This window comes from Thunnus maccoyii, chromosome 5 (genome assembly GCF_910596095.1).
Source record: "Thunnus maccoyii chromosome 5, fThuMac1.1, whole genome shotgun sequence".
Taxonomy (NCBI): domain Eukaryota; kingdom Metazoa; phylum Chordata; class Actinopteri; order Scombriformes; family Scombridae; genus Thunnus; species Thunnus maccoyii.
In genome coordinates this window covers 20,703,688-20,729,022 of record NC_056537.1, presented here as the reverse complement: position 1 = coordinate 20,729,022, position 25,335 = coordinate 20,703,688, and the positions used below count along the sequence as shown (strand labels likewise).

The window sequence follows — 25,335 nt, the reverse complement described above, 5'->3', positions numbered from 1 at the left end:
TTCTATCAAAGATCTAATGAAGCAAAAATATTTACAAGAGAGAAGGAAAAAAAGCTTTCTGACAAAGTGACAAAGACTATTTGAACTGACACAACTGGGACACCAATTTGGCTTCAGTGTTTCACCCACTGAGGATTTCATGAGCACAACTCTGTTCAGTACGTGACCCCAAACTGAATTAAACAATGAGAAACAGGCCAGGCATTACACAGTATAACATGAGCATAATAAGATAACAGATTAATTATAATATAGACTGGGAACATTATTTTATAGTATAATTACTAAGATATCCAATCAATAAAGTCAAGAAAATGTTTATATAGTAAGGCCTGGGTCCTGATATTTCAGATCACAACACACTTGAGACATAAACAGATTTGGCCATGCATGTGCTTAGTTTAAAATTCAAGTGCAAGCAATACAGCAGTAGGAGGAGAGTTATAGTTGTCATAGGGTCAGAGTAAATGGTGTGAGCTGTGAAGATATGTTCTGTCGATGTGAGATTATGAATGACTCTATTTCTCCTTGAGGAAAACAGAATTTCACAGTGTAAACAAGCATTGGAAAATCAGACTATTTCCTGAAGCAAATACAGTGTGTAAGACATTTACATCAGTGAACAAGGCAATATGTTTGCAGCTCAAGTTGCCGGTGACTCCATCTAGTCCTCTGTCCATTTCATCATAAAGTCACAAGTGTCTGATGTACTTCTTTTTCCGGCACATGGAAAGATGAATATTTTAACCCATCAGAATTCCTGCGGTAGGTTACGATGCAGGGGGCCGATATTCCGCAGTGCTTATCCATCAGGGTCAGAGGTCAACCCCTTTAACCAGCGATGTTTCCAGTGTGATGGTGAACTCGGTGAGTGTGTGTAGGATGCGGGAGAGGGAGTGTACAGCAGCACGGTCCCGCAGCAGAGCGCCTTCCTCGTACATCCGCACTGTCAGCGAACACTCTGCCAGCAGGGGGAGCCACTGAGACAGAAGCCGGTCCCTGTCAAGAAGACAGGTTAATGATCGTTCTATACTGTACATGCATTATGAAGTTTAGTGTAAAATTTCAAGCCTGAAGGGGAGTTAGCTGATTTAAAAACAGAACTATTGCCCAGCGCTTTCACTTTAAACCACTCGGCTTGTAAATTGATTTAGTTGTGAAAAAATTGTGACAGCCACAACTGATCTAGGCTTTTTTGAAGATTTTTCTGCGATCAATGCCCAGCTACTACAAGATGAAGGCTGACCTGTCCCTTCCCAAACTGTATGTTATGTAAGAAGGTCAGCGTGAGAAAAACCTCTGAGTGGCGTCATGCTGCAGGCTACTTCCTCCGAGCCTCAGGAAGGAAACTGTTTGACCTTTGCCCAAAATAACGTAACAACCAGGAGGCTTTAAAAGTATTTTCAGACTCTGTTTCAGGTTTAAATATAAATCATAAACCTTTTAGAATGATTTAACCATTTCTTATTTTGTATCAATTACATTACAGTAGTATCAGTCCTATTACAAACTTATTAATGGATTATAAGTCTATATTGTATTTTGTATTAACTGCTTCAACTTTCTGCTCATTTTTTTATTTTAATTACCTTTTCCTGACCTATAACTCCTATTACATCCCTGGCCATTTAAGGAGATTTCTTCATTTTTTTCTAATTTGCTAAGGTGTACTGGAGAGTTTTTCTATGTCATTTTTAGAATTGAGACCACTCACCTGACTCCCAGGCAGACGAACAGCTGGAACTTGCCCTCTTTTCCGATGTTTCGGGGTGAAGCATTGATTGCGTTGACATAATGGCACAGTGAGTCGCAAGGTGGACCTTTTGTCAGCGTTGATCCATGCAGGTCACCCATCTGATCATCTGTCTCCATGGAAACCACTGCCTTCTCTATGGGAACGAGTTGGTTATAGTTTTAGTTAATGAATTGTTAGAATACAGAAAATACGGTTGCAAAGACAGGTTTTTAACAAATCATATCAATCATGCTTTGTCATGTGCAATTTGATATGTCAAATTCATTTTCACTGCCACTAGATGGAGACAGGAAACACAGTCGGAAATTAAACATCACTTTTAATGTTCACTGAATGCTTTTAACAAGCTCACACACACAGAACTTACCCACAAAGTCCCAAACAAACACATTCCTCTGGAAAAGACGGTTGGATTTGAACCCATGGAGGAGGAACTTCTCCAAAGAAAGCACCAGACCTCCTTCACCACATAGCAAGACTGTCAAGTTTCCCCTCTGGGAGGATAGAAACGGGAACAGAGTTAATGTGGACACTTTGAACAAATGGCTCATCTTTCAACTTCAGTAAATCCCCTCATATGAGAGACAGACGGCACTGCAATTTTCCAAAATCCTCCACAGAACAATTTATTTATTTTTTGGATTTAAAAAGGCTCCTCTTCCATTTACTGTACTAAGAGAAGATAAACAACGCTGAGCAAAGGCTTCTGCATTGAAGATTGTGCAGTGGTATTGTCCTGAGCACTATCTGGCCTGCTATGAAAATATAATAACAAACTGAACTTGAGGCCCATTACAGATAGTAAGTAAAGTGATCCATCAAGTGTCTGCAATGCTTTTAACTTGCTGTTGAGATGAGAGAGGCTAAAGTGATACACAAAAGACACAAATGAGGCCCAGGCTGAACAAGCCGGGGTAATGAACCATGTTGGAGATAAAAATAACACATACAGAGTGTTGAGAGTCTAACACACGGCTGCAGAGATGCTCTTCTTTGCATTAACCGTTTTCTATCCATTTTAGTCTGATAATGATGATGATTTTCCCTTCCAAATTTGAAACATCACATAAAGTTCCAGTTTTTATTTCTGTTGATCTCGTATTAAAAATGACTGTGCGAGGCAACAGCTTAAATGAGTCGAGGGGACACACTCACGATTACAGTCACATACCTCTTGTTCAGGTTTGTGGAAGTGTTTAACAAGGTTATTTGCCGCCTCCCTCATGTCTTCGTGTACTTCAACAGACAACACTCCTGACAAGAGATAAAACAAGAAAGACACAGGGAGCATAGTTATAAATAGAAACATGAGGGAAGAAGAACAGAGACAGAAAGGTGATACTGGAGCTGAATCTGTTATTATTGTAAAGCTCAATAACAAGTAGGGCAGCTATTGTACTGAAGAATGTGTTCTTTGTCAGTACGTACTACTCCGGTTGCCAAGCGATCCCAGCACTGTCCGCATGCTCTGAGAAGGAGAGGCCAGCTCTGGAGGCGTCCCTGTAAACCTTCGAGCATCCTCCTCTCCACCAGGTGACACCAGCTGTCCAATGAGGACTCGCTCCAAGCTGCCATCGCCCACGCCTTTCCCTAGCCATCGGCCACATGGGAACCTGACAGGAAAGAAAGAGACAGTGTTTCATTATATGCAACGTGAAAAAAACGTGATTTATTATACAGGGACATGTCGTAGGTGAGGCCATCTGTTCTAATCAGTGCTGTGTGGTGAGCATGCATTTTTCTAAATAACTTTAATGACCATACTGTTGGTTTGACATGTTTTGAATACAATTTATATTTAGATTAATTTGCTATCTACCAGGCAACAGTTGGTTTCAGTTTATGACAATATGGTATTGTAGTCACTTTTATTTTGCTGTGTTATTGTCGTGATAAAGCAGCTGTAAACAGTTATTTTGAAAAATATTTCTAAGAGGAGCGTTCAAAAGAAGCTCAGACATCCGGTGTTTGACAGGCAGGATCATTAAGATGTCAATGTATCTCACACTTTATCACAGCTGCTTTCCACAAACACATTTTTGCACAGTCAGGGTTTTCTGATGAGACCAAGAGGTCAGAGGGTGAGTCTTACTTGTAGGTGTGTCCAGTGATCTCATTGTAGACCATCACACAGTCAATAAGACACTTGGCCAGCAAGCCAGAGTTCTCCTGTCCCAGCTGCAGGGTGCTCAGTCTGCCGAGGTTCTTGCACTGACAGAAAAAAAGTAACAGTAATTGATGTTGCTTTTTTAGCCATGTGAGGAAAGGCAGCCGGTCAGCTGGTGCACCACAGTGGTCCAAACGGAATATCTCAACAACTACAAAGGGGATTGCCATGACATCAAAGGTCCCCTGAGGATGAATCTTACTGATTTTGGTGATCCCACTCTTTTCATGTAGAGCCACCATTCGCCTGACATTTTGCCTCTCACGAAATATCTCAACTACCATTGGATGGATTGCCATTGAATTTGATACAAATAGTTATGGTGCCCACACATGACCCCTAATGACTTTGGTGATCTTCTGACTTTTCCTCTAAGGACACCATGAAGTAGACATGTATGGTTTTTGAGAGAAATGTCACAACAACAATTGTATGGATGGCCACAAAACTTGGTCCAAACATTCATGTCCCCCTCAGGATGAATGGTGCTTTGGTTTATGACCAAATACTTGCAAAACTAGTAGGACTGCCATCAGCATCAGCTGAGTGTTTTAGTGCTAATTATTAACTATTAGCATGCTAACACACTAAATTAAGGTGGTGAACAAGACAAACATTACACCTGCTTAGCAACAGCATGTGAGCATTGTCATTATGTGCATGTTAGCATGCTGACATTAGCATTGAGCTCACAGCACCACTGTACAGTCCATGAATGTATAACTGTAAGATAAATATAAAATATAAATCCATGGTACAGTCTCACAGAACTGCTAGCATGTAGACACTTAGTATTTTTTGAATGCATCAGGACTTTACTGCGGAGGTGTGTATACAAACCTGGAAAAAAATTTCTTGTGTATTCTTCGGGATCTGTCTAACTCCTGAATCACCCATTTCTCCTGACACGCACACCCAAGGATCAACTGTTGCCATAGCAATGCTAAGCTTCTTCATTGGTATTATCACAACACGGTATGGAATACCTGGGGAGACACAAGCAACCCAGAGCAAATGTTTACAAAAATGATTAATTTCCTTCATACTTAAATTGACAGAGTTTCTCCACAGTAATGAGTAATCCACATGAATTTGGCCAAACACAACCAGAAGCAGCTTGTCAGTGTCCTTGGAGGCTATAAAACTGCCACAGTGAATTATGTCATTTTTTCCGCTAAAGTTTACTTACTGATGGAGGTGAAGACGCGTGTGAAGCAGAGGTAGTCCACAGTGTTGAGAGAGAGCAGGTGGAATAAAAACTGCTCCCTTTCTTCCTCACAGAGCAGGAATGCATGGGGTTTATACAGTTGCCTGTCATGGGACATGAAGAGAGCGAAAAAAGTCAAAGTTATGGGACTTAATACAAATGAAATCCAAAATATTCTACTTGTGTTGGCTTAGCAGTAGATTACTTATGAGTGAATTGTGACCTGAGCAGCTCCTGGTTTTTAAGTAGCTCTTTAAGGTGTTGGGAGAGCATTTTCTTCTCCAGGGCAAGATGGATCCAGGCCCGGGCCTGTCCCACCTCAGACAGACCCTCACTCATGGTCTGAATAAACCTGAAAGAAAAACAACAGAAAGGCTGGCATAAGCAGTGAGGATAAAGCTCTAATATTCAATTCAGTTTTTGTATTTAACCCCTTAACATCCACCCTTTTTATAGAATTTTCGCCTATTTGGCATACCCAAATGGAAAAGCTTATAACAGAAGAACTGTGCCACGATGCATGTATTAGGCTTCATTTGACAGGTGACATCTTCTAGTTTCTGGAAATGTGCTTGTTTAGCATGTGGCTAAAACACAAACAAAACTACGTCAGTTCAAATAAGGCTCCAAAAAGTGTTTTTGGTCCTTGTCTATAATGAGTCATATTTGAATAACAATAATTAGGACATGCTTTATGCCAGAACTATGCAGAACAACATATACCTTCTACATCTTGTCAACCTGTATAAAATTCCAGACTTCTAGGCCTAACGTTATGGGAGCTAGGGAGTTTTTAGTTTGTGGTGTCACTGGTGTCCCCGAACCTCTCCAATCATCTCCAATTGGTCAAATTGTGCAAATTGCTTTTACTCATTACTGCGTGATGCTACCGCTTACAAATAGTTTAAGCGGGTTGCCGGCGACCCGGTGGATTTTAAGAGGTTAATGGCTCTTATCTGAAACAAAATATCTAAGTCTTATTGGTTTATATCATACTTCTATCACACAGATATATCACTCTTCCCACCATCACAGTATGTTTTCTCTCATTACCTCATATCCTGTATTAATGATCCTCTCAGGACGGGAGTGCCATCGTCAAACGTTCTCTGGTCTGAATTGTTAAACCCTGAACATGTAGCAAATTCAGCACCAATGATCATTCAACAATTAACTCAGTGATTTACACAAGAAAAACAAAGTGGTAGGGTTGTGCTCTGACCTGGAGACTCAGCTGGTACCTCCATCTTCCCCTGGGCCGCCTGGTAGTGAAGCAGATGAGACCAAAGAGCGGACTTCCCCTGTTCAGAACAAACACGCTCGTCAACATTCAACCTGTTTATACAGTCGTCTCTGTGTGTTCATGTGCATGATGTGTATTTGTTTATAGTTCCAGATGGGTTTTTTTTAGGTCATCTGAGCTGGTAATTTGTTAATGTCTGTGTCTGACCTGTTTCAGCTGCAGACCGTAGCCCCAGGTTCTCTCCAGTAGGTCACACAGACCATGGATGAGCGTGTTTTCCTGCAGGCCTGTGATGTTGGCTTCTCCCTGACCCAGTTCTGCGCTCTCCTTCCCCATCCTCTCCATCAACATCCGTTTGGTCTACAAAGCCAGGGAACATATTATGGCGTCAACCTTGAACGGTGACTTAAGAAAATAGTCACAGCAACAGTACCTCTTCTATCACACACAGAGAGAGCTCTCACCTTCAGACGACACTCGCTCAGCAGCCCGTCAACAAACTCTCGATGAGTCTGAGTGACGGCTTGAGGCGACGGGTCAAGTAACTTAGACTGACGGAGGTTCTTCCTCGTAAATGTGTGCTTCTGTTGAATAAATAAAAAGGTAATAAATCAGGCATTGGCCTTATGAAGTCTTCCTGTGTGCGTCTGTGTGTGTGTGTGTGTGTGTGTGTGTGTGTGTCTGATCAAATGCAAGTACCTGTCTCTGTTCATTGTCCACTCCTGAGTGTTCAGAGACTGTTGATCTCTTGGGGTCGGTCCTGCGTGAGGCTGTGACACGACTGGACCACCTGTTCAGGCGACATAAAATCAAATTCACAAGTCTGCATGTGTAACCTGTGTTTCTGCAGTTAAAGTACATGCGTGTGTTGGTAAAAAAGTAGACCCTGGCAACTTGTAATATTCTACCCCCAAAACCCTTTCATGAGCTCAAGTACCCCTTAACCCCACCTGTCTTGTTCCAAATGGGTTAATTTCTATTGATTTTAAGGTTAAGTTAAGATTTGGATGTAACATAAACTATGAGTAGATAATAGCTTTTACAATATTTTTCATACACTTGAATTGTCAATGTTTAGGTCAGTTTGGTCAGGTTTGTAGTTATTGCACTGGCAGGAGCTGGACTTTTAATCATTTGAACATTACCTTTAGCCATCTATTTAAACTAGTATTTTTAGCTAACTCTTTCAAATGTTTATAGATTATCTTTTTTATCTATTTCATCCTTTTATAAATGACTTTTAGCTGACCATTTTGACTGCACACTTGCTAACTCATTTTCAAGCACTCTCAATCACAACAGTGTCAGGGTGTACTGTGCAGTCGGCCTTTGGTGGCTTACTGGTTATTGGGACAATACATTTACTCAAGATTATCATCACACCCATTTGAAATCTTATTTAGCTGAGTACCCCCTGGGCTTGGGGTACAAGTACCTCTGGTTAGGAATCACAGTTCAAGTGTATTTTCACTGAACAACAACAGAAACCACGGCTCACTTGTTTGTGTTTTGTCCCTGTGCAAGAACATCAGCCTGCAGCTTAGGAAAGTAGCCCTGCTGGTGACGACCCTGGCCGATCCTCATGTCCAGCAGGTGAGGGTGTATGGCTGTGTGGTCGGCCTTCAGCAGTCTGCGCTCAATGGACTGGGCTGCAGAGACAAACACAGCAATGGTAAAGATCATGCTGCAGGGATTTCTACTGTAGATAAAAAGGAGTCAAGAAAGTGATGATAAAGACATTTCCAGGGAGGACTTGTGGGTAACGTTTAATGTCACTTCTTACATGAACGTTAGACTGGGACATAGAGTATACACCAAAATGGAGTGAAATATGTAACTGACGGTACATCTTAAAAGAGATGAAGCATCTTTTGAGTCTACATGTGAAATATGGTGACACAGACAGCTGAGATACAAATGCTGCATTCTCTGCAGAGGTTGGCAGAACTTCAAAGCAGACATTTAAAGCAGTTTTCATAGGACACAAAGCCCTGTCCTCCCCTTACATAACGCTCATTCTCCACCACATCCTTTAGTTCACCACTCTCTAGTTCATCTTTACCTCCTTTTTAACACATTGTCTGATTATTTGTTTTATTTCAATTTCTACTGGAGGAATATTTCCATCAGCTACTATTTGCACAGTTAAATGTTCTGGTATACGAGTTAAGCAACATTGTCCAAACCTTTTATAGAGGAGAAAGAACAATAGTGGTGGTTTCAGAAAGACAGAGCAACATAATCAACATATAAACCCAAACAGACAAGCAGATGGCGACAGATTGGCAGATTTCCTCTGGCATTCACTTCAATCACATCATTCAGCTCAATCCACCGAAGGAGGTTTCGATTTATTTTCCTGCTATACAAACACTATCTAAATGCTGAGAGGAAACTGCTGAAAAATCCTGATCTTGATTTGTCATAGTCTATCATTAAAATGCACAGCTTAGAGAGACTTAAGTTCCATCACTTGTATATTTCTCATTGTAAACTTGCACTTCACTGTCAAATATACATTAAATTAAATAGAAATCAAGACAGGTTGGACTACTGAGCTATAGATGTTTTTATATGTTTTTTGCATCTCCTTCAGTTTATAAGACCCACGTATTTACAGTACCTTGTGCCTTACTTGCAGTAATTTGCATGATGTATTATTGTACTTTATTTCACACTCGTTTGTGAGCTCTCTCACACTACCTGACTCAAAGAGCATGGTGCATTTCCTGTAGCGACAGCCGTGGGCATCCTCCTCGTCGGTGTCATACAGTCGTTCTCTCTCCAGGCGGTTGTCAAACAGCTGCTGCAGTGGCTCCCTATCGGCCCAGCGAGCTATCACCTTCCCATCGACGAAAGATGAAAACATGGAGGTCTCCAGGAACCGAGACAAGAAGTGCAAATGGGTCGCAGGCTGAGCTGAGAGGAAGGAACCCTGAAACATTCAAAAGCAAATATTTCTGTCACAATCAAAAAGTATTTCACTAACACGGAAAAGGGATTGTAACATATCTATTTAAAGATAAACAGCATAAATACAGTAGTTTTATTAGATCCATCTATTGACGTTGTGCACTAACATCTTCTCAAGTACCTTGTCAAAGCTGAATGTCCCTTCTCTGTTGCTCAACCAGGAGTCCAAATCAAGAGCGCTGTGGATGACAAACTCCTCATACCTGCCAAACATGGCAGCAAACCGGCCGGCAAACACCTCCCTCAGCTGAATGTTCAGCTTTGCAGCCTTCATCTCTTCCTCCTCTTCCTCTAACACATGTCCCAGTATCTTCTCCCCATCTGACATTTTGCCTCCTCCACACCTCCTTGCCAGAGCCTGCAGCCTCTCCAGCACCGCCAGCTCCTCGCCTCCGAGGTTCCCATTCCTTCTGTCCTCCATCAGATCCTCCAAGACCAGGCTGCTCAGGCGAGGGGAGGTGGTAGTGGTGGTGGTAGTGGTAGTGGGCTTAGTGGTCACGCCTCCCTGTGGAGGGAGCCCAAAACGCAGCAGTATCTCACTCAGTTCCTGGATGAGCTCAGTCTGGTCTGGAAAAACGGGCAGGTCCTCAGGGGCTTCGACACAGTGATTGTCAATATCCACAAAACACAGGTTGGACTGCGCAGGAGGAATAGACAAAGACAACAGTGAATAACATGCAAACACCCGACTGCAATGAAACAAGGTTCTCAATTGGCTCCTCCATCAGATAATCATTATAGGTTTAACCTGTCACAATGCACACGCTCTAATTCATCTCACGCAGACAAAGTAAGCGAGTTTTAACAGCACTGGAGCATGTACAGAAACATCCAATTAAGATCAGAGATGAAGATTTACGTTTCCTTAATAGATTCTTGGTATTTCACCGTTATAAACCCTCAGAGGATATTAGCATGTGGAGGATTATCTAAACGTTATCACAGCAACAGGAGAAACTGTGGAAACCAGCAAAAAAAAAAGAAATCAGGCTTTTGCACCAGCAAACAAATAACAAAAGCTGTGCCCATGAAGCTGCTGAGTAATGAATAATCGCACTTTGTGAAAAAGATAGGCACTGATTTAAAAAAAAAAAAAAAAAAAAAAAAAGGCCTTTGTAAGCAGCAGTGGAGCACAGCCCAGTCAGCAGCAACACAACCTTCAACAGTGACCTCAGACAGTCGGTTTAAAGCCTCAGGGGAAGTTGGGAGATGTACTGTGGAGCGGACAGTCGCAGACAGAGGAGCTTCATCCTCCTAGTCTTCCTCGTCAATGTCTGTTCATCATCAATTTGATTTAAAGAGGACATTTAGACAAAGAGAAGAACCAAAGTAGTAGATGCAACGATTAAAAATATAATAAAGACTGAGTTTTTCTTTCAGATTCAGAGCTAAAACATATTTTATTTCCCCATTATTAACTCATGCTCCCATTTCTACAATGAGTTTCCCTGTACATCAATATTATGGAAGACTGCTTAAATGTATTGCTGTTCAGACAAATTCCAAACAAACATACATGTATGATTGAAGTATTTCCCCCTTTCTTGCAAATTACCCCCCATAAATCAACTCGTGCAACTCAAGAAATAAGTGGTGATCCCTAATTCACATTAATTATTCAGCCAGTCCCATTATTCTGGATCTCTGCTGCTCTGCGGTTTTGCTTTCATCCCCCCGAGCTGTCTTTCTACTGCCTCCTTTCTGGGGCAGAGCGACTTCAAAGAGGCTTCAGTGAGATATTCATGCCGCAGAAAGTGATCTCGGATTGCAGGATTGGATTTGTGAAAGCGGGGGCAGCTCTGAGGAAATGTATCGTCTCGGTTCAACAGGCCGGAGGCTGAGGGCAAATTCCCATGCACGCAGAATGGAGGAGATCAGCAAAATGGATTTGGAAAAGCATTTCAAGTTTAACAAAAACATCAGATCTTTTTGTACGAATCTCCTGCACAATCCTGAAATTCTGACCGGTATATTCACACAGGAAACCTGCAGATACCATTTACATGTTGTTGAGTGTTGTACCTCATGTGGTAGGTGGAGGGAGGATCGCTGAGCTCCTTCTCTGCGTTGGATGCCCAACATGAACGGCACGGGAGCATCCAGCAGGTGATGTAATGGTGCAGAGACGATGGGCAGGTACATGTGTTGCCACTGGAATGGGAATAACAAAGTGGTGATGCCCTCCGCCACAGTCATCAAATGCTGGTAGTCTGAGGAGACAAGAAAAACAAGAGAGAGATGGAGAGATATTAGCTTGAATTGCAATGCACCCAGGAAAACCTCATTTTCAAGGAATTAGGTTTTAATCAAGCTGTTTATATGAGTTGCTTATATAGATACTTAATCCATATTTCTGTTTACAGGCTACAGATCATTGCCCAAATTACTGAATGAGGACACCTTTTTCTCATTAAGTTAGATTTCCCTGCAGTATTTAACCCATCTGTCATGCTGTTACTGTAGGTTACATGTGTGACTAACTTAGTGTGTAAAGGCTGTTTTCATTTTGTGTCATGTCTTGTATAAATAGCTTGTCTATTTCTATTAATTCCACATTTAGTGTCATCTTATTACATAACCATTTTGAAAAGCCAGTTAGCTTATGAGATGTCAACAAATGATATGTTGCCACATTGTGCTGCTAAATTCTGCAAAAACACTGATAGATTTGATCAGTGGAGATGCTCTTCAATATGCTCTTAAAACTAATGTCTCAATCACAGTAATAATATGTCCCTTCAGCTCTGCTTACTCTGACAATGACCTGATTTGCATTGAGATAATCAACAAATGTTTACGTGGTTATTTCATGTTTGGAGTGTCATTTCAATCATGCTAATTGATGAAAGTGAAATGAAGTGAAAGTGCACAGTGCTTACCGTGAGAGCAGAGCAGAACCTGTGTCTCCAGAAGTGCACAGGTAAGTAGTTGAACCATATTGTCCACACCGAGCAGGCTGAATGCCTCTCCAAGAGGGTACTCCCCAAGTGGAAGCTCACCTGGCCCGGGCCGTTGGCACAAGATGGGTCCCTGTACCCCGTGAAACCTCAGTGACCTGCCGGGTGGAGGTAGGGGCACCTCGTACAGGATGTTGTGGATGTAGCTCTCCAGAGGGAGGGGCGGGGCTGTGTGCGACGTCACAGCCTGGTGCAGCTGAGACAGGAACTGTCGAGCAGCTTGAAGGAAGGGGAGCGGCGTGAGGAGGCAGAGGGCTTTGGACACATACAGGGTGTCACGTGCTGGGTCAAAGGAGGCCGCGCAGCCCAGGCAGGCGGAAACCCCGGCTAGAGACTCGGCGTCCGACTCATCCAAGCTGCTCACAAGCGAGTCCATACTGGAGGTGGAGGGTGAGGAGGCAGATGAAGACGAGGAAGAGGGAGAGGAGGAGGATGACGAGGAGTGGTGCTCTACATGGTGCATCTGGTAGAGTGTCTGCATGGCGGTGATGATCTGAGCACTGGTCACCTCCTCGTAGAAAGTGTGGACAAAGCCGTAAGAACGCGTGCCGTCGTCAAAAGTAATAGTGAATGAGTGGAACTGAGAATCGAGTCTGTCTGCTTGAGTGCGGAAGGACAGACCCCTCGGCATACAGAGCTGAGGATGAAGTGGTAAAGAAAGAGGAGGAAGGAGAGGATAAAATGTAAGAGAAGGTTTAGAATAAAGTGGCAGAAGTAGAGACAAATCATAACAATTATATCAATAACTGATACTGTGCATAAGGAACAGTGGATTTTCTAAACTATGCTCATGTTTTCTGGAGTCGCACTGAACTAAAGCATTTCTGGCACAATGTAAAAGGAACCATGAAAGACATATTGAACTCTCCGGTAGGGAACATAAAGGATGCTGTACCAAGAGACCTGACAAAAAATAAGCTTGAAGCAAAACAGGAAACAGGTGAAAAGCTGATCCTTGCATTGGCTTTATGTTGTCTGGAAATGTATTTAATGCAAATCTAAATTGATCTTCTGGGGGAAAAAAGGTTGTTTGTTTTTTTTCCGAAATTTTAGAAAAAGTGAGTACCCCATTTGTTCTATGGTATGTTGTAATTGTGTTATTGTCACATGTATTTGTTTCCAAATCTGAAAACCAAATAAAATCATAAAAAGTATAAAAAAGAACACTGATTTTCTAATAATTTCAGCATAACACACAACATAAAACAAAGTGGTGTCTCTCTAGCAAGCAAAGCAAGGCCCCATATAGAAATGAATTCATTTCCATCTGACAACAATCTTTTGAGGCTTTCATCATCCTGACCTGCTTTTCCAACAGAGAACAATGAACACCTTCTATGAGAATATATCCTGTTAGAGGCAAAAATACATGGCTCCTTGCGTGCTTTTGTTCCAAATGATTTTATTGTCACGTCTCTCTCCTTTGTCTTTTTTAACATAATTCATTTTCACTAGTTGAAAGAGCTACAAAATGTTTACCCTTCAAACATGCCACATCACCTCTTCCCGTATGGTTCAACTGTTGTGAGAATAAATGACCATTTGTGTGAAATCCTGAATCTCACCATGTTGACAGCATCTTTATTGAAGGGGTTCCTCTCTGTGTTTTCAGGGTAGTGCACCAGGACCCTCGACTTGAAGGACCGCCGAATGGGGCTCTGCTCGAAGCCCTCACCTGAAAGAGACCCGGAGAGAGAGTAAAAAAAAGTATTAGCGCTGAGTGATCTTTGACCTTTATCACTGCTGAATCAGAATTCATGACGGGACACAGAGGACAGAACAGAACAGAGGACATCACAAAATGACAACAACTTTGATTTATGAAGAAGCACGGACTGTACGACCTTGTCTGACACACTCTGTAAAATAAAAAATAAAAAATAAAAAGTTCATCTGTTATCGACAGCAAGGTCCACTCCACAGCAAAGACCATTCCAAGGATTATGTAACTCAACTCATTACCATAGAGATAGACTGGGAGAGCGGTACAGCAGCCCTCAACCCTGGCACGCTGTGGTAGGAAACATTTTACGCTTCTTAGAGGTGCACACAATAGAAATGTGCTCAGGAGAAAGGATGAAAGATTTCTCTATAACAACTACATGTACACGAATGACTGAATTTGCAGTGCATGCAGGAAATGTATTCCTAAATTCACACTGCACATTTGATGCATTGCCCCGTCTGGCTTAAGTTTCTCTCCCTCTCAGTCTCTGCACCTTGCGTCAGCTTCTAGCTCCAGTTACATACAGAGTGCTGTCTGTGTGAGCATGAGTGTGTGGAGAAGAGATAGCAGGCAAAAGAAAGAGACTGACAGTAGTGAATGAGGGACTTTCATTATTCATCCACTTTCTAAGGGGGATGCCCTTGAACAGTACTCTTCACTGTATTCCCATGGACTCCCAGAGTTCGGCTGTAACTCACATCGGCGTACTACAAGAACAAAAACAACTGCAAATGGCAAACTAACAGTTTTCTCTCAGCTGCCAGCCGTGACGCACTCATTCAGCATTCGGGAACATCCACCTCACCTGCCAATGAGATGACGCACAGGACCCCAAGAGAGGAAACTGCACTGTAGGCTGAGTGAGAAATGAGCACCTCTTCAAATTAAACTGAGTCAGACTGGTAGGTGGGAGACAGAAGCTAACAGATCACTGTGACGAGAGGAGGGAGTCAATGTTCTTTGCTAAGGATACAAATTGGCACTGAGAGACAGAAAGGAGCCTAGGAGAAGGACAACTAGTTGCCATGGTAGCTGTTTCCACCGTGGCCTCAAAGATAACCATCAAGACAAAGCTCGTCAGTGGTTACGTCACCCCAAATTTTAGCAGCTGACCCAATTAAAACCCACACTCCTCTTGACATGAGCTCCCACCTAAAGAGTTTATACAAACCAGAGTCTCTCAGCATTTGCATTAACAGAACGGAGAAAGAAGGAGGTTTGTTTTAGTGTTTGAATGAAAGCTTAAATGGCTGTTTCAGTTAGGCAGTAATTAGTATGTTTCCTTCTCTTACCACATTAACACACACACACACACACACACACACAAGAAACTGTAAATGAGCCAATGAGAGGCAGAACTCTTTACATCATCAGTGGGGCTGCAACCAATTACCATTTTCATTATGGATTCATCTGCAGATTATTTTTTTGATTGTTTGGTCTATAAAATAACAAAATAGTGACAAATGTTCATCACTATTTCCTAAAATCCAAGATTCAAATTGCATGTTTTGTCCAACCAACAGTCCAAAACCCAAATATATTTAGTTTATTATCACATAAGACAAAGAAAAACAGCAAATTCTCACCAGTGAAATGCTGCCATTTTTGTTTAAATCAATTCAACAATTACTTGATTATCAATAGTTGCAAATTCATTTCCACCGTTTCAGCTCTACTCATCAAGTCCTCATTACTGTCACTGTAGAAACAACATTGTGAATATCATATCTTTGGATGACAAAAACAAAAAGTGCCTCATATTCACTCCAGTGTTCAGATATTCATCACAAAGATTTATGGTCCCAAATGGTCGTCCATCCGTGAAACAGGAGCACTTCATCAGGGATGATTGAACAAGAATAGAGGTAGACATCTGTCTGTCATACTCAGCAGCTGAATTACCCCCACCGTCCCATTCATCACATGAGTAGATGAGGACAGATATAAAAAGTGGATAGGGATTAAAATGACAGCAAATATAATAATAGACTCCTTTTTTTGGCTCAAACAATTTAAATCACAGTGTCTTTCCAATACGGATTTGTCCTTTCACTGAAGGTGAACCGTATGACAAAAAAAAATTAAATTTTTGCTTTTCATCTCAGCCTGAGACACAGACGTGGTGCTGGGCTCATATGCTTAAAATAAATAGGGATAAAAGTGTTGAGAACCTAAAAATAAAATGACTCAGCCTTGATATCTGCTTACACTTGTAAAAACAAGACAAGTGCAAGATATTTTCATGTCTTTCCAGTCATTTCAACAGCACATATTAGCTATCAAATGTTCGGTCAGGGAGTTCTCGTCCTCCACTGATGTCATCCCCCTGTGACTGTCATCTGGCCTGAACGGGCGCTGAAGCCTCGGCCATTCAGCATTCCAACAGGCAACGTCATGTGAAATTTGATTAGGCTGCAGAAAACACACACAGTGGCATCTATTGAGAAGCCAACAAGAGCAGATTGTCTCTCGGTAGGCCTTCACTAATTACACATACACACACAAAAAGAGATACTGTGCAACCTCACACATCTCGACTCTTATATGACTAGTGCACGTGAGGGAATAAACATGTCTTGCTTGACTGCAGCTTATGTGTATGCAAAGACAAACATATTCACACACACAGACAGAAATCCCTTGAAAGGAGCAGAGCCCCCCTGCTGCAGTGGGCATGAGATGACCTGCTGTTACATAAGCAGATTGGTGGAGCTCAGATGTACAAGCCAGTGACGCTGTCACTCGCCGCAGGGAGCCAGCTATCAAAGCCCCCACTGGTCAGTTAGAATGCTTAATAATCTGCAGCTTGAAACATAGCAGGACTATCAGTTGTTCCCTTGCAGCTAATGATACAGAGCTTGTCCTAAATATACATTTTTCTTGTCTCTATTAGAGCGATTATTCAAATGAGTTGTTGTCTGAAAAAGAGAAAAAAAAAAAAAATCAAGTTACAGCCATATTTTCCCCTGAGGAGCTGCGCAACATGAGCTACATTTCTGCTACCAAGAACACAGGGTGTGACTATTGCTTGTGCTCCACATCTCAAACCTGGAAGTGACTTTTAAATATGTTGGTTATTAGCACACAAGCTCACAAAGACATGGGCAAAGACGCAAGAACCGACACACACAGCAGAACACGTGCAGATGTCACAGAAGGACTCCTGAGTGAATCTGTCAACAACTCAGCATGGAAGAAAACAACGCCACCTAATATGTCTATTTCTAACAGTGCTACCCACCACAAATAAAACCATCACGAGCCCTAGACACAGGCAGCATCACTGCAGCTGTCATCACCGTGGCAACCCCCACATCCACCAACACTAACAGCATCCTTTTAACTTCCCTTTTGGCTTTTAGTGAGAAAAAAAGGACAGAAGTGTTTTGGATAGAAAGGTGAAGGGACCATCTGTATCTGAGATGATGGAGGCAAATCAGCCGTTGTAGAGGGTTTATCACTGCTTTTTCACTCAGAACAGTGTAATCTGGCATCTCTCGCTCTTTCTCACACATACATACGCACATCACATCACACAGCCCTGGGTTAACCATGAACAGTTGCCTGGCACATCCATCTGTGTTCCAGCTTGATCGGGCAGGATGTCATGCTGTCGTCCTCTTTCTGTTCAAACCTCATTCTGCTGAGTTCCTTATCCAGATGTAGCAGTGAATGACTTGCAGAAAACAAAGCTGTATTCTCAATAATCTTACTATAGGGTGTTGAAAATCCGATCAAATATGTAGATATGTAATGCTTTTTAAAGCAGATGGATGACAAAAAGGACAAGACCGTGTGATAATACAGAATAAATCTTACTTTAAATTCAATCAAACTGCTTCAAATTTAGAGGAAAATGTGCATTTTCTTGGATTTTGTGTTTTTGTGTGTCACTCTTTCATAACAAGAACATATACACAACACTGTATATGTTCAGAGATTTAAATTGAACAGAATCCTGCCAAAAATATTAAGATCAATCAATAAACTAAAATGATTTTATACTTCTATAATCGCAGATATTAAATTGTCAACAACGCTTTGAAAAAAACTGAAATTTGGAGTCCAATGAAAACATATTTAAATGTAACCTCAACAAACACACATACACACACACAGACACACACACACAAATAGGCCTATAGGTGTTTTCCCTTCAGTATAATCAAACATTATCATCGGCTGTGTATTTTTGCAGCAAGGATTTGTTGACACATCTTTCATGTTTATGGACCATCTACTGCACCTGCTCCATCGTCCGGCTCCAGGCCCGTCTCTGCATCCACTCCACACACAACAAAATAGTGGGCGAAACGGCAAGAAGCCGATCCTGCTGCCGCTGCGGTGCCGTTCATCCTCGACGCGTTTTATGGGTGAAGAGAGCTCCGTTTGCTTCTACTTAACGTGATGGATTTTCATAGCTGATGCGGCTCAATCCTAAATGTCGTCCGTCCTTTGCTGATCCGCGTTACTGGGTGTTGTTCGCCTGCACTCTCTGATCCGACTGATGGGAGCATAGGACGGTACAACGCTGCTCATCTCGGCTGTTCACAGGGGGAGGAGGCTGTGTGTAGGCCCGGGAGGGAGGGGAGCAGAGAGGAGAGAGGAGAGAGGGAGGGAGACAAAGACCTGAACGCATCATCACACCAATGGTTAAACAGCTTCATTTTAAAGGGTGTTATCGAAATTCATCATCAGTGTTTTTCCAATCCTGGTCCTGCATGTTTTAGATGTTTCTCTCTTCCAACACACCTGACTCAAATGATCAGCTCGTCATCAAGCTCTGCAGAGGCCTGATCATACAATCAGGTGTGTTGGAGTGGGGAAACATCTAAAAATGCAGGACCAGGATTGGAAAAAACACCGTCCTGCATCACAGCAGTCATGATTTGTGAATCTGAGTTTTTATTTGCTTGTCAAAGACAGACACACACACACACACACACACACACACACACACACACACACACACACACACACACACACACACACACACGCTCACTCCTTTAGCCTCAGGCACATGTGCTGTTATTTTGACACACAGCATCAAAGACTTGGTTATGTAGTGAATTTATTTTTTCTAGTGGTTTTGTTTCTCACACAAGCAGAGTGCTGAAAGATGTACCAAACATGCCTCGTTTATTAGCAGAAATAGATTCCTTACTCACCTCTGTTATAAACAGAAATCCACAAGACTCATAGACTCATTCAGCTTCCTTTTCCTCACAAATGACACATTTTATGACACATCTGATTTTTCCCCCATATGTATGCGCCTGTCCTTTTTGTTTTGTCTGTTTCCCTTTTTTCTCTTCTTACTTTTCATAAGTTTTATACATTTATTGCATTTGTCTTATTTTTATTTGCATGTTTATCATCATTTTGTTTCTGTGACTCTTGATTCATGCGATGTTGAACCTTTTGTCTGCCTTTGTCTGTATATCTATGACTGTTCTGTTCCCATGTTGAGATTTTAAAAAACAGTCATGGTTTGTCAAAGGAAAAAAGTGAATTTTCAGTGACCAGGAAAGCATATAATGAATAATTTTACAAATATATATGATATTTAATATACATTCATTTTAATATTATTAAATTTAGGCTACAGAAGCACCTTTAATTGTAGACATTTCACACACAAAGGTAATTCAAAGTGCTTAACAAAATGGATTAAAACATTAAAAAGGAAGTACAGCATAAACTATTAAAATGCTAATTAAAAATGTTAAGAAGAAATTTAAAAATTTAAACTAGAGAGAAATTAATACTAAATAGAAATGATGTAAAGGGGCACTCCACTGTCTTTACAGATGAAGATCAGTTTACTCATCATCGGAGTGCTGCTCAGTCTTCTGCGGCTCTGGAGGAGCTCTCTGAAGTCTGAGAAAAGACCACTAAAGATGCCTCTGGTTTTATCTCCACAGACCAAAAATTATTTAAATATAGGCTATATGTGGAGTTTATAACACTGTAGTTTGTCAGAAAACAGTGAAATACACATTGAAGTTGCATTATGTGAAATGTAGGATCAAGTGTTTGTGGAGCTTGACCCACACAAGGGACTTAAAGTCTGTTTATCTCAGCTTCTGCTGTTTTGATTCTGTCTATTCTTTTTTTTAACCTGTCTCGTGTGAGTCACCTGACTTTATGGAAATGCTACTTCCATAAATCACTGGAGTAACCCTTTAAGGTTCAGTCAGCGACGGTGGAGAACAAACAAGTTTTTAACCCAGATAAGTCAGGGCTGTTTCAGCTCTGTGGTGACAGTAATCTTTATGACAGTGACTAAATGTTGCCTCTTGATATGTAGTTTCTGGGAACAGTTAGGAGACCACTACTGGATGACCTGGGGGCTGAGGGGGTTCATGTGATAAAAAACAGTCAGAGGTCCTCGGCCACAAAGAGGGCATTTGTACATCTGACAGCCAGTGCAGAGAGAATTGATGTAATTTGTTCAGTTTTCCTCGTCTTCGTCAGGAATCTAGCAGCAGTATTTTGAATGAGGGAATCCTGAGAGGAGACATTTATTGTGATCTGACTTGCTGGAAATTAAAGTGTAGATAAGAGAAATAATAATAATAATAGGTCATATAGGGTATTTATTGAACCACTTAAACAGACATAACAAACATTTCTCATTTTATATGCAAAACGCTGACTAACTTCATTTAATAAATATGATAATCTAGGTCACGAGCAAATCAGCCTCCTGCTGTATCTGTTCTGGTAAACCATATTGCCTGAGACATATTTAGGATTTGAGTTAAGCAAAATCAGTGTCCAAACATCAAAATTGTGCAGCATTTCTACAGTATACACCTGGACTGGCTCATGCCATAAAATCCTTGCATTAAAAATCATAATTTTCAGTTTTTTCCATGCCAATTGCAGGTATGCACCTACACCCCAACCCCCCAATTCTGTAAATACAGTTTAAAAAGTCAGCAGATGGGTCTACAGCTCCAGCCCTCCAGCTAACATATGGATCTGTCACTTACAGTCTGTCCAATTACAGTAAGTGCATAACTTAACATAGTGAGGCTTGCATTTAACATCCAGTAACTGTTGCCACTCAACAACCATTTTAGGAATAAAATCCTTCATCTATCATGGCAAAAATCATTATTGTTTTTACTACAATGCTGCTTTGTCCAAGTTCAAAGAAGCATTTATTTTTAAGCTCCATTTCCGTGTGATTTCAAGTGGTTTAAACAATCATAACAGTCCAGATCTGCAGGTGTTTCTGGTCCAGCTGAGAGACACAATCGTACCCTGGGGGGGGGGTTTTCCCCGCAGGCAGCTATGGTTGTTGTACCTTCAGAGTCAAAGTTTACCTTGTCAGCATCTTTACCAGGTCCCCAAACCACCTCAACTGTCTCTTCTTAATGTCGAGGAGGCAGTGTTTCAACTCCAAGGTCTTCCTGATACACTTTAATGCCTTAACATGCTACATAATCACAGAATGCGTGGCCGACCGCCCTGTAGGTTAACCTCACTGTTGCTCTTCAGAAGTCATAAAGTCACTGATTTTCAAATGAAGTGAAATTAAAGAGTTTTCTTTCATTAAGAAAAATACCACGATGTTTGAATCCAACATGTCAGTGCATTAGTGAAGACTGGGGCTGCATCCATTCATTGGTGTCTCCAAGGCATGCTAGGGTGTGCAGTGAGACACTTCTCCAGCTCTCCAGCTAAGTGCCTCTCTAAACACTTCACAACAGAGGGATAAGTAAACTGGGTCATGCTGCGCAGGCCATCCTGACACATTCTCTAGAAAACTTTTGGCAGTAGGTTTGGGTTCAAAAATTGCACCTGGAATACATCTTCAGAGAAGGTGAATAAAGTTCTCAGAAGAAAGGGCACTGTGGGACTTTGGAGGAAAGAAGTCTTTTGCAATGAGAAGAAAACTCTTGGTGGCAGGAGGAAACAGGGAGAGGTGTTTTTACACTACTGAGTAGTTTCTTCCTGCTCCCGTCCTTCCACTCATTACTCATTAATTAACACTAAGAAACTGGAAAACAGGGCAGAGTGACTGGTGAGGTGCAACAGATCATTTAGCTGTGTGTAATAATACTGATTTAAATGTGTGTGGGAGTGTAAGCTGTGTGTCCACGGGAGGCTACACAGCTTGCTCTTCCAACGGATTAACGTCAACAGATTTATAATTTAACTGGAGGGGTGTTAGGTTGATGGCTTTGGCAAAATATATGGAAGCGAAAGCTGTGCATGAATACAGGGTGCAGAGAGGGAGGACTACGTCAAGATGCGGGCCACCTGAGCCTGAATCTCCCTGTCGGGGTGTGAAAGCAGCTGGACCAGTTTACTGTGGAGTTGGGAGGACTCATCTAACATGACCCGGAAGAGGCAATCCTGCTTCCGCCTCAGTTCATCGGCCACCTGTGCAGAAGGCCTCCAGGCCTTTAAGTTCCCTGCAAACGTCAGCAGTCGCAGAAGCACTGCAGGGACTGTCCGTGCATCAAATAGCAGCACAACAGAAGCTGGTGCCTGGGGCAAAAAGCACACAAGAAGGAAAAATGAGGATTCATAATGACCACAGGCTGTGTGATGGTGGCTGTCTCATAAATTATTTTCACAAGATTGTAATGAGTCATTGAAAATAATGACTAGTATTTGAGTTACAGTAGACTGCAGATGTGCAGACTGTAGAGACTGAATCTTTGAACTCTGAACTATTGAATCTTTATTAGTCTTTCAGTTGCAATGTAGTTAAGCATAAAGTCTAAGATGTAAAGAAGCAATGTCTACACAAGACTTACAGTTAAGTCTCTGCAACATAAACTTCTAGCATGTAGTATAGTCATCAAAATCAACAAAGTTTATTATGAAAAGTTGAGTTAAAGGAATATTGGACTTTTGGACCTCTGACACATCATTTTGCAGCACCTTGTTTCATGAACCCTTAACACAGAGCCATGCTCAAATATAAATATGATCAAATATTTAATTCCTTTACTCTTACCTGAGCTTGAACAATGTCATCCATCATATCTGGGTTGGATGACAAATTCACAAGGACTTTCAAAGCCTGAACCTGAAACGCAAATATTACAAGTTCTTCATTAACTGCACTCACAGCCTGACCGAGCTTTTGTTGTGTAACATGTTTTTGAGTATTTTGAAAAGCGTCCTATAAATAAAATGTGTGATTATCTGTTTTCCAACTAGAGCTACAATCTTTGAACATCTCATAATGGTATCAAAATATTACAAATCATTATGTAAGAATATATATATTTATACAATATAAATTTTACCCAAAAAGTCGCTAACCTGTAAAGTTTCATTGCTCACGACAAGCAGAGAGAGTAACAGTGTAATTGATTCCTTCAGCAAGTGTTGATGTTTGTCTGTAACTGAGAGGTTTGTCAGCAGCCTGAGTGCACCAAGCTGAAGGTCAGAATTCACTGGTGACATCTCAATCAGCTCCAGCACCTGTGGCACATAAACCTACAGGATAAGAAGAAAATTTTTAGTGTCTTTTCAAAAAATAAAAAAATAAAAAAATAAACAGACTGGAAGACATAACCAAAAAGGCAGAGAAGATGGATGCTACTCATACTCAGCTACAGGCTACATGCTAGTGTGTACCTTCAGCTGCTCCTGGTTTGGGATGTTCATGCACAGATTATTTAAAGCAGTCAGAGTCTGCACTCTAACATCTGCTGCAGGATCGGAAAGGAAGCCGGCTATGATATGTATTCCTTCAAATTCCCGTATGAGATTCTGTAGGATCAGTAATAAAAAAAGAAAATATATATTGCGTGGCAGAGAAGAAACATAATGAAACAAGTTGTACACAGAACTTAGAGAGAGACAAAACAACTTCATTATTAAAAATATTAAGCTTTCAGATTCTTGTTTAGCAAAAAAAAAAAATAAAGCAACCAATAATAACTTAACATAGAGAAGTTTATACTTTTACTTTACCTGATTCACAGTGAAGGCAGCAGCATTTCCTAAAGTAACTAGAATCCGACATTTGTCTGATGGATTATTGCTGGTTTGCAGACATGACAGCAGCATTTTCAGGTGCTGTGGCTCCAGGTTGCCAGGGGACTGGTGGATGATGTCACCTGTAGAGCAAAATATGACATTAAATGACATTTAATGTGTGTTTACAATAGAGACGGATTCTCCACCCAGCTGTAGTTACTGTTGGTAAACAATATGATTATACGAGTTATTACAGCTGCAACTAACAATTATTTTCATTATTGATTAATCTGTCAGTTATTTTCTCAATTAATGGTTAAGTTGTTTGGTCTATAAAAAAAACAGTCTATAAAACTGTTTCCCAAATCCCAAGATGATGTCCTCAAATGTCTTGTTTTATCTTGACCAACAGTCCACAACCCAAAGATATTCAGTTTACTATCATAGAGGACTATAAACACAGAATATTAATTTAAAATGATGGAATCAGAGAAATTGCACATTTTCTCAAATTATGACTCCAAACAATGAATTGATTATCAAAATAGTTGGCAATTATTTTAGTAGCTGACAACTAATCAATTAATCAACTAATCTTTGCAGCTCTAAGTTAATTTAGAGGATTAACTGCGGTTGCAGGAGTGTTTAAACAAAAGTCATTTTTAAGAAATCATCTGGAAACATGAACTCCTCTGAACCAGTAAGATAAGTTTAGATATAGTTAATGTATTAATGTATGTAATATTAGTTCTATACATTGGTATTGTAAACCGCCAATAAACGCAAAGAAGAAAAACAAGAAGTCAGTATTAGCTTGGTTACCTGATGCAACATCCACACCGTGTGTGTCCACAGGTCGGGCACAGACAACATCCAGCCCGGACACTTTAGCCAGCAGGCTACCCGGCTTCAGGGTAACCTGACTAGGCTGACTGCTCTTGACACCAGGACCTTCACTGGTGGCACTTTTCTTGTTTCTCTTGAAGCCTCCCCCGCTGATAAGTTTGTATATCCCGTAGGAGGCTCCAGCTCCGGCGACTATACCAAGTAACGCCTTCATGTTGCCGAGCCTGGGAGTAATGCTGCCATCGCCCATGCTGCTGCTGCTATTAGCTAAACTCTGCTAGCAGCTAACGTTAATCTACAGATGACCGCTATCAAACAAATCTGATCATTTACCAGCTAACTAAGCCGGCTCATTAGTTAGCTACCACAGACGACAACCCATTGAGACCACTACAAAGCCATCCAAACTAATGTTGACAGCTTCATCGTTGTGCAAACTGATAAATTGTCTGACGAGCCACAGTTGTCAACAATGTTAAGCTACGTTGTTACTCCGGGCCGCT

At 41.3% G+C, this 25,335-nt stretch overlaps 2 protein-coding genes across 2 annotated transcripts; both read right to left on the bottom strand.

Moving 5' to 3' along the window:
- Positions 1-375: 375 nt before the first annotated feature.
- LOC121897889 (DENN domain-containing protein 5B-like) lies at positions 376-18,909 on the bottom strand. Its single transcript, XM_042412679.1, has 21 exons — positions 18,279-18,909; positions 13,869-13,978; positions 12,226-12,940; positions 11,369-11,556; positions 9,468-9,983; positions 9,077-9,308; positions 7,872-8,022; positions 7,073-7,163; positions 6,838-6,957; positions 6,581-6,733; positions 6,353-6,431; positions 6,184-6,259; positions 5,354-5,482; positions 5,113-5,234; positions 4,764-4,909; positions 3,849-3,967; positions 3,185-3,369; positions 2,928-3,010; positions 2,124-2,250; positions 1,715-1,889; positions 376-999 (listed from the first exon to the last, which is right to left on the bottom strand). Exons 1-21 carry the CDS (start codon positions 18,385-18,387, stop codon positions 816-818), a joined length of 3,810 nt encoding a protein of 1,269 aa, XP_042268613.1. The 5' UTR covers positions 18,388-18,909; the 3' UTR covers positions 376-815.
- A 1,704-nt stretch (positions 18,910-20,613) lies between these two features.
- armc10 (armadillo repeat containing 10) lies at positions 20,614-25,331 on the bottom strand. Its single transcript, XM_042412702.1, has 6 exons — positions 24,809-25,331; positions 23,981-24,126; positions 23,642-23,776; positions 23,324-23,500; positions 23,013-23,084; positions 20,614-22,537 (listed from the first exon to the last, which is right to left on the bottom strand). Exons 1-6 carry the CDS (start codon positions 25,080-25,082, stop codon positions 22,286-22,288), a joined length of 1,056 nt encoding a protein of 351 aa, XP_042268636.1. The 5' UTR covers positions 25,083-25,331; the 3' UTR covers positions 20,614-22,285.
- Positions 25,332-25,335: the final 4 nt, after the last annotated feature.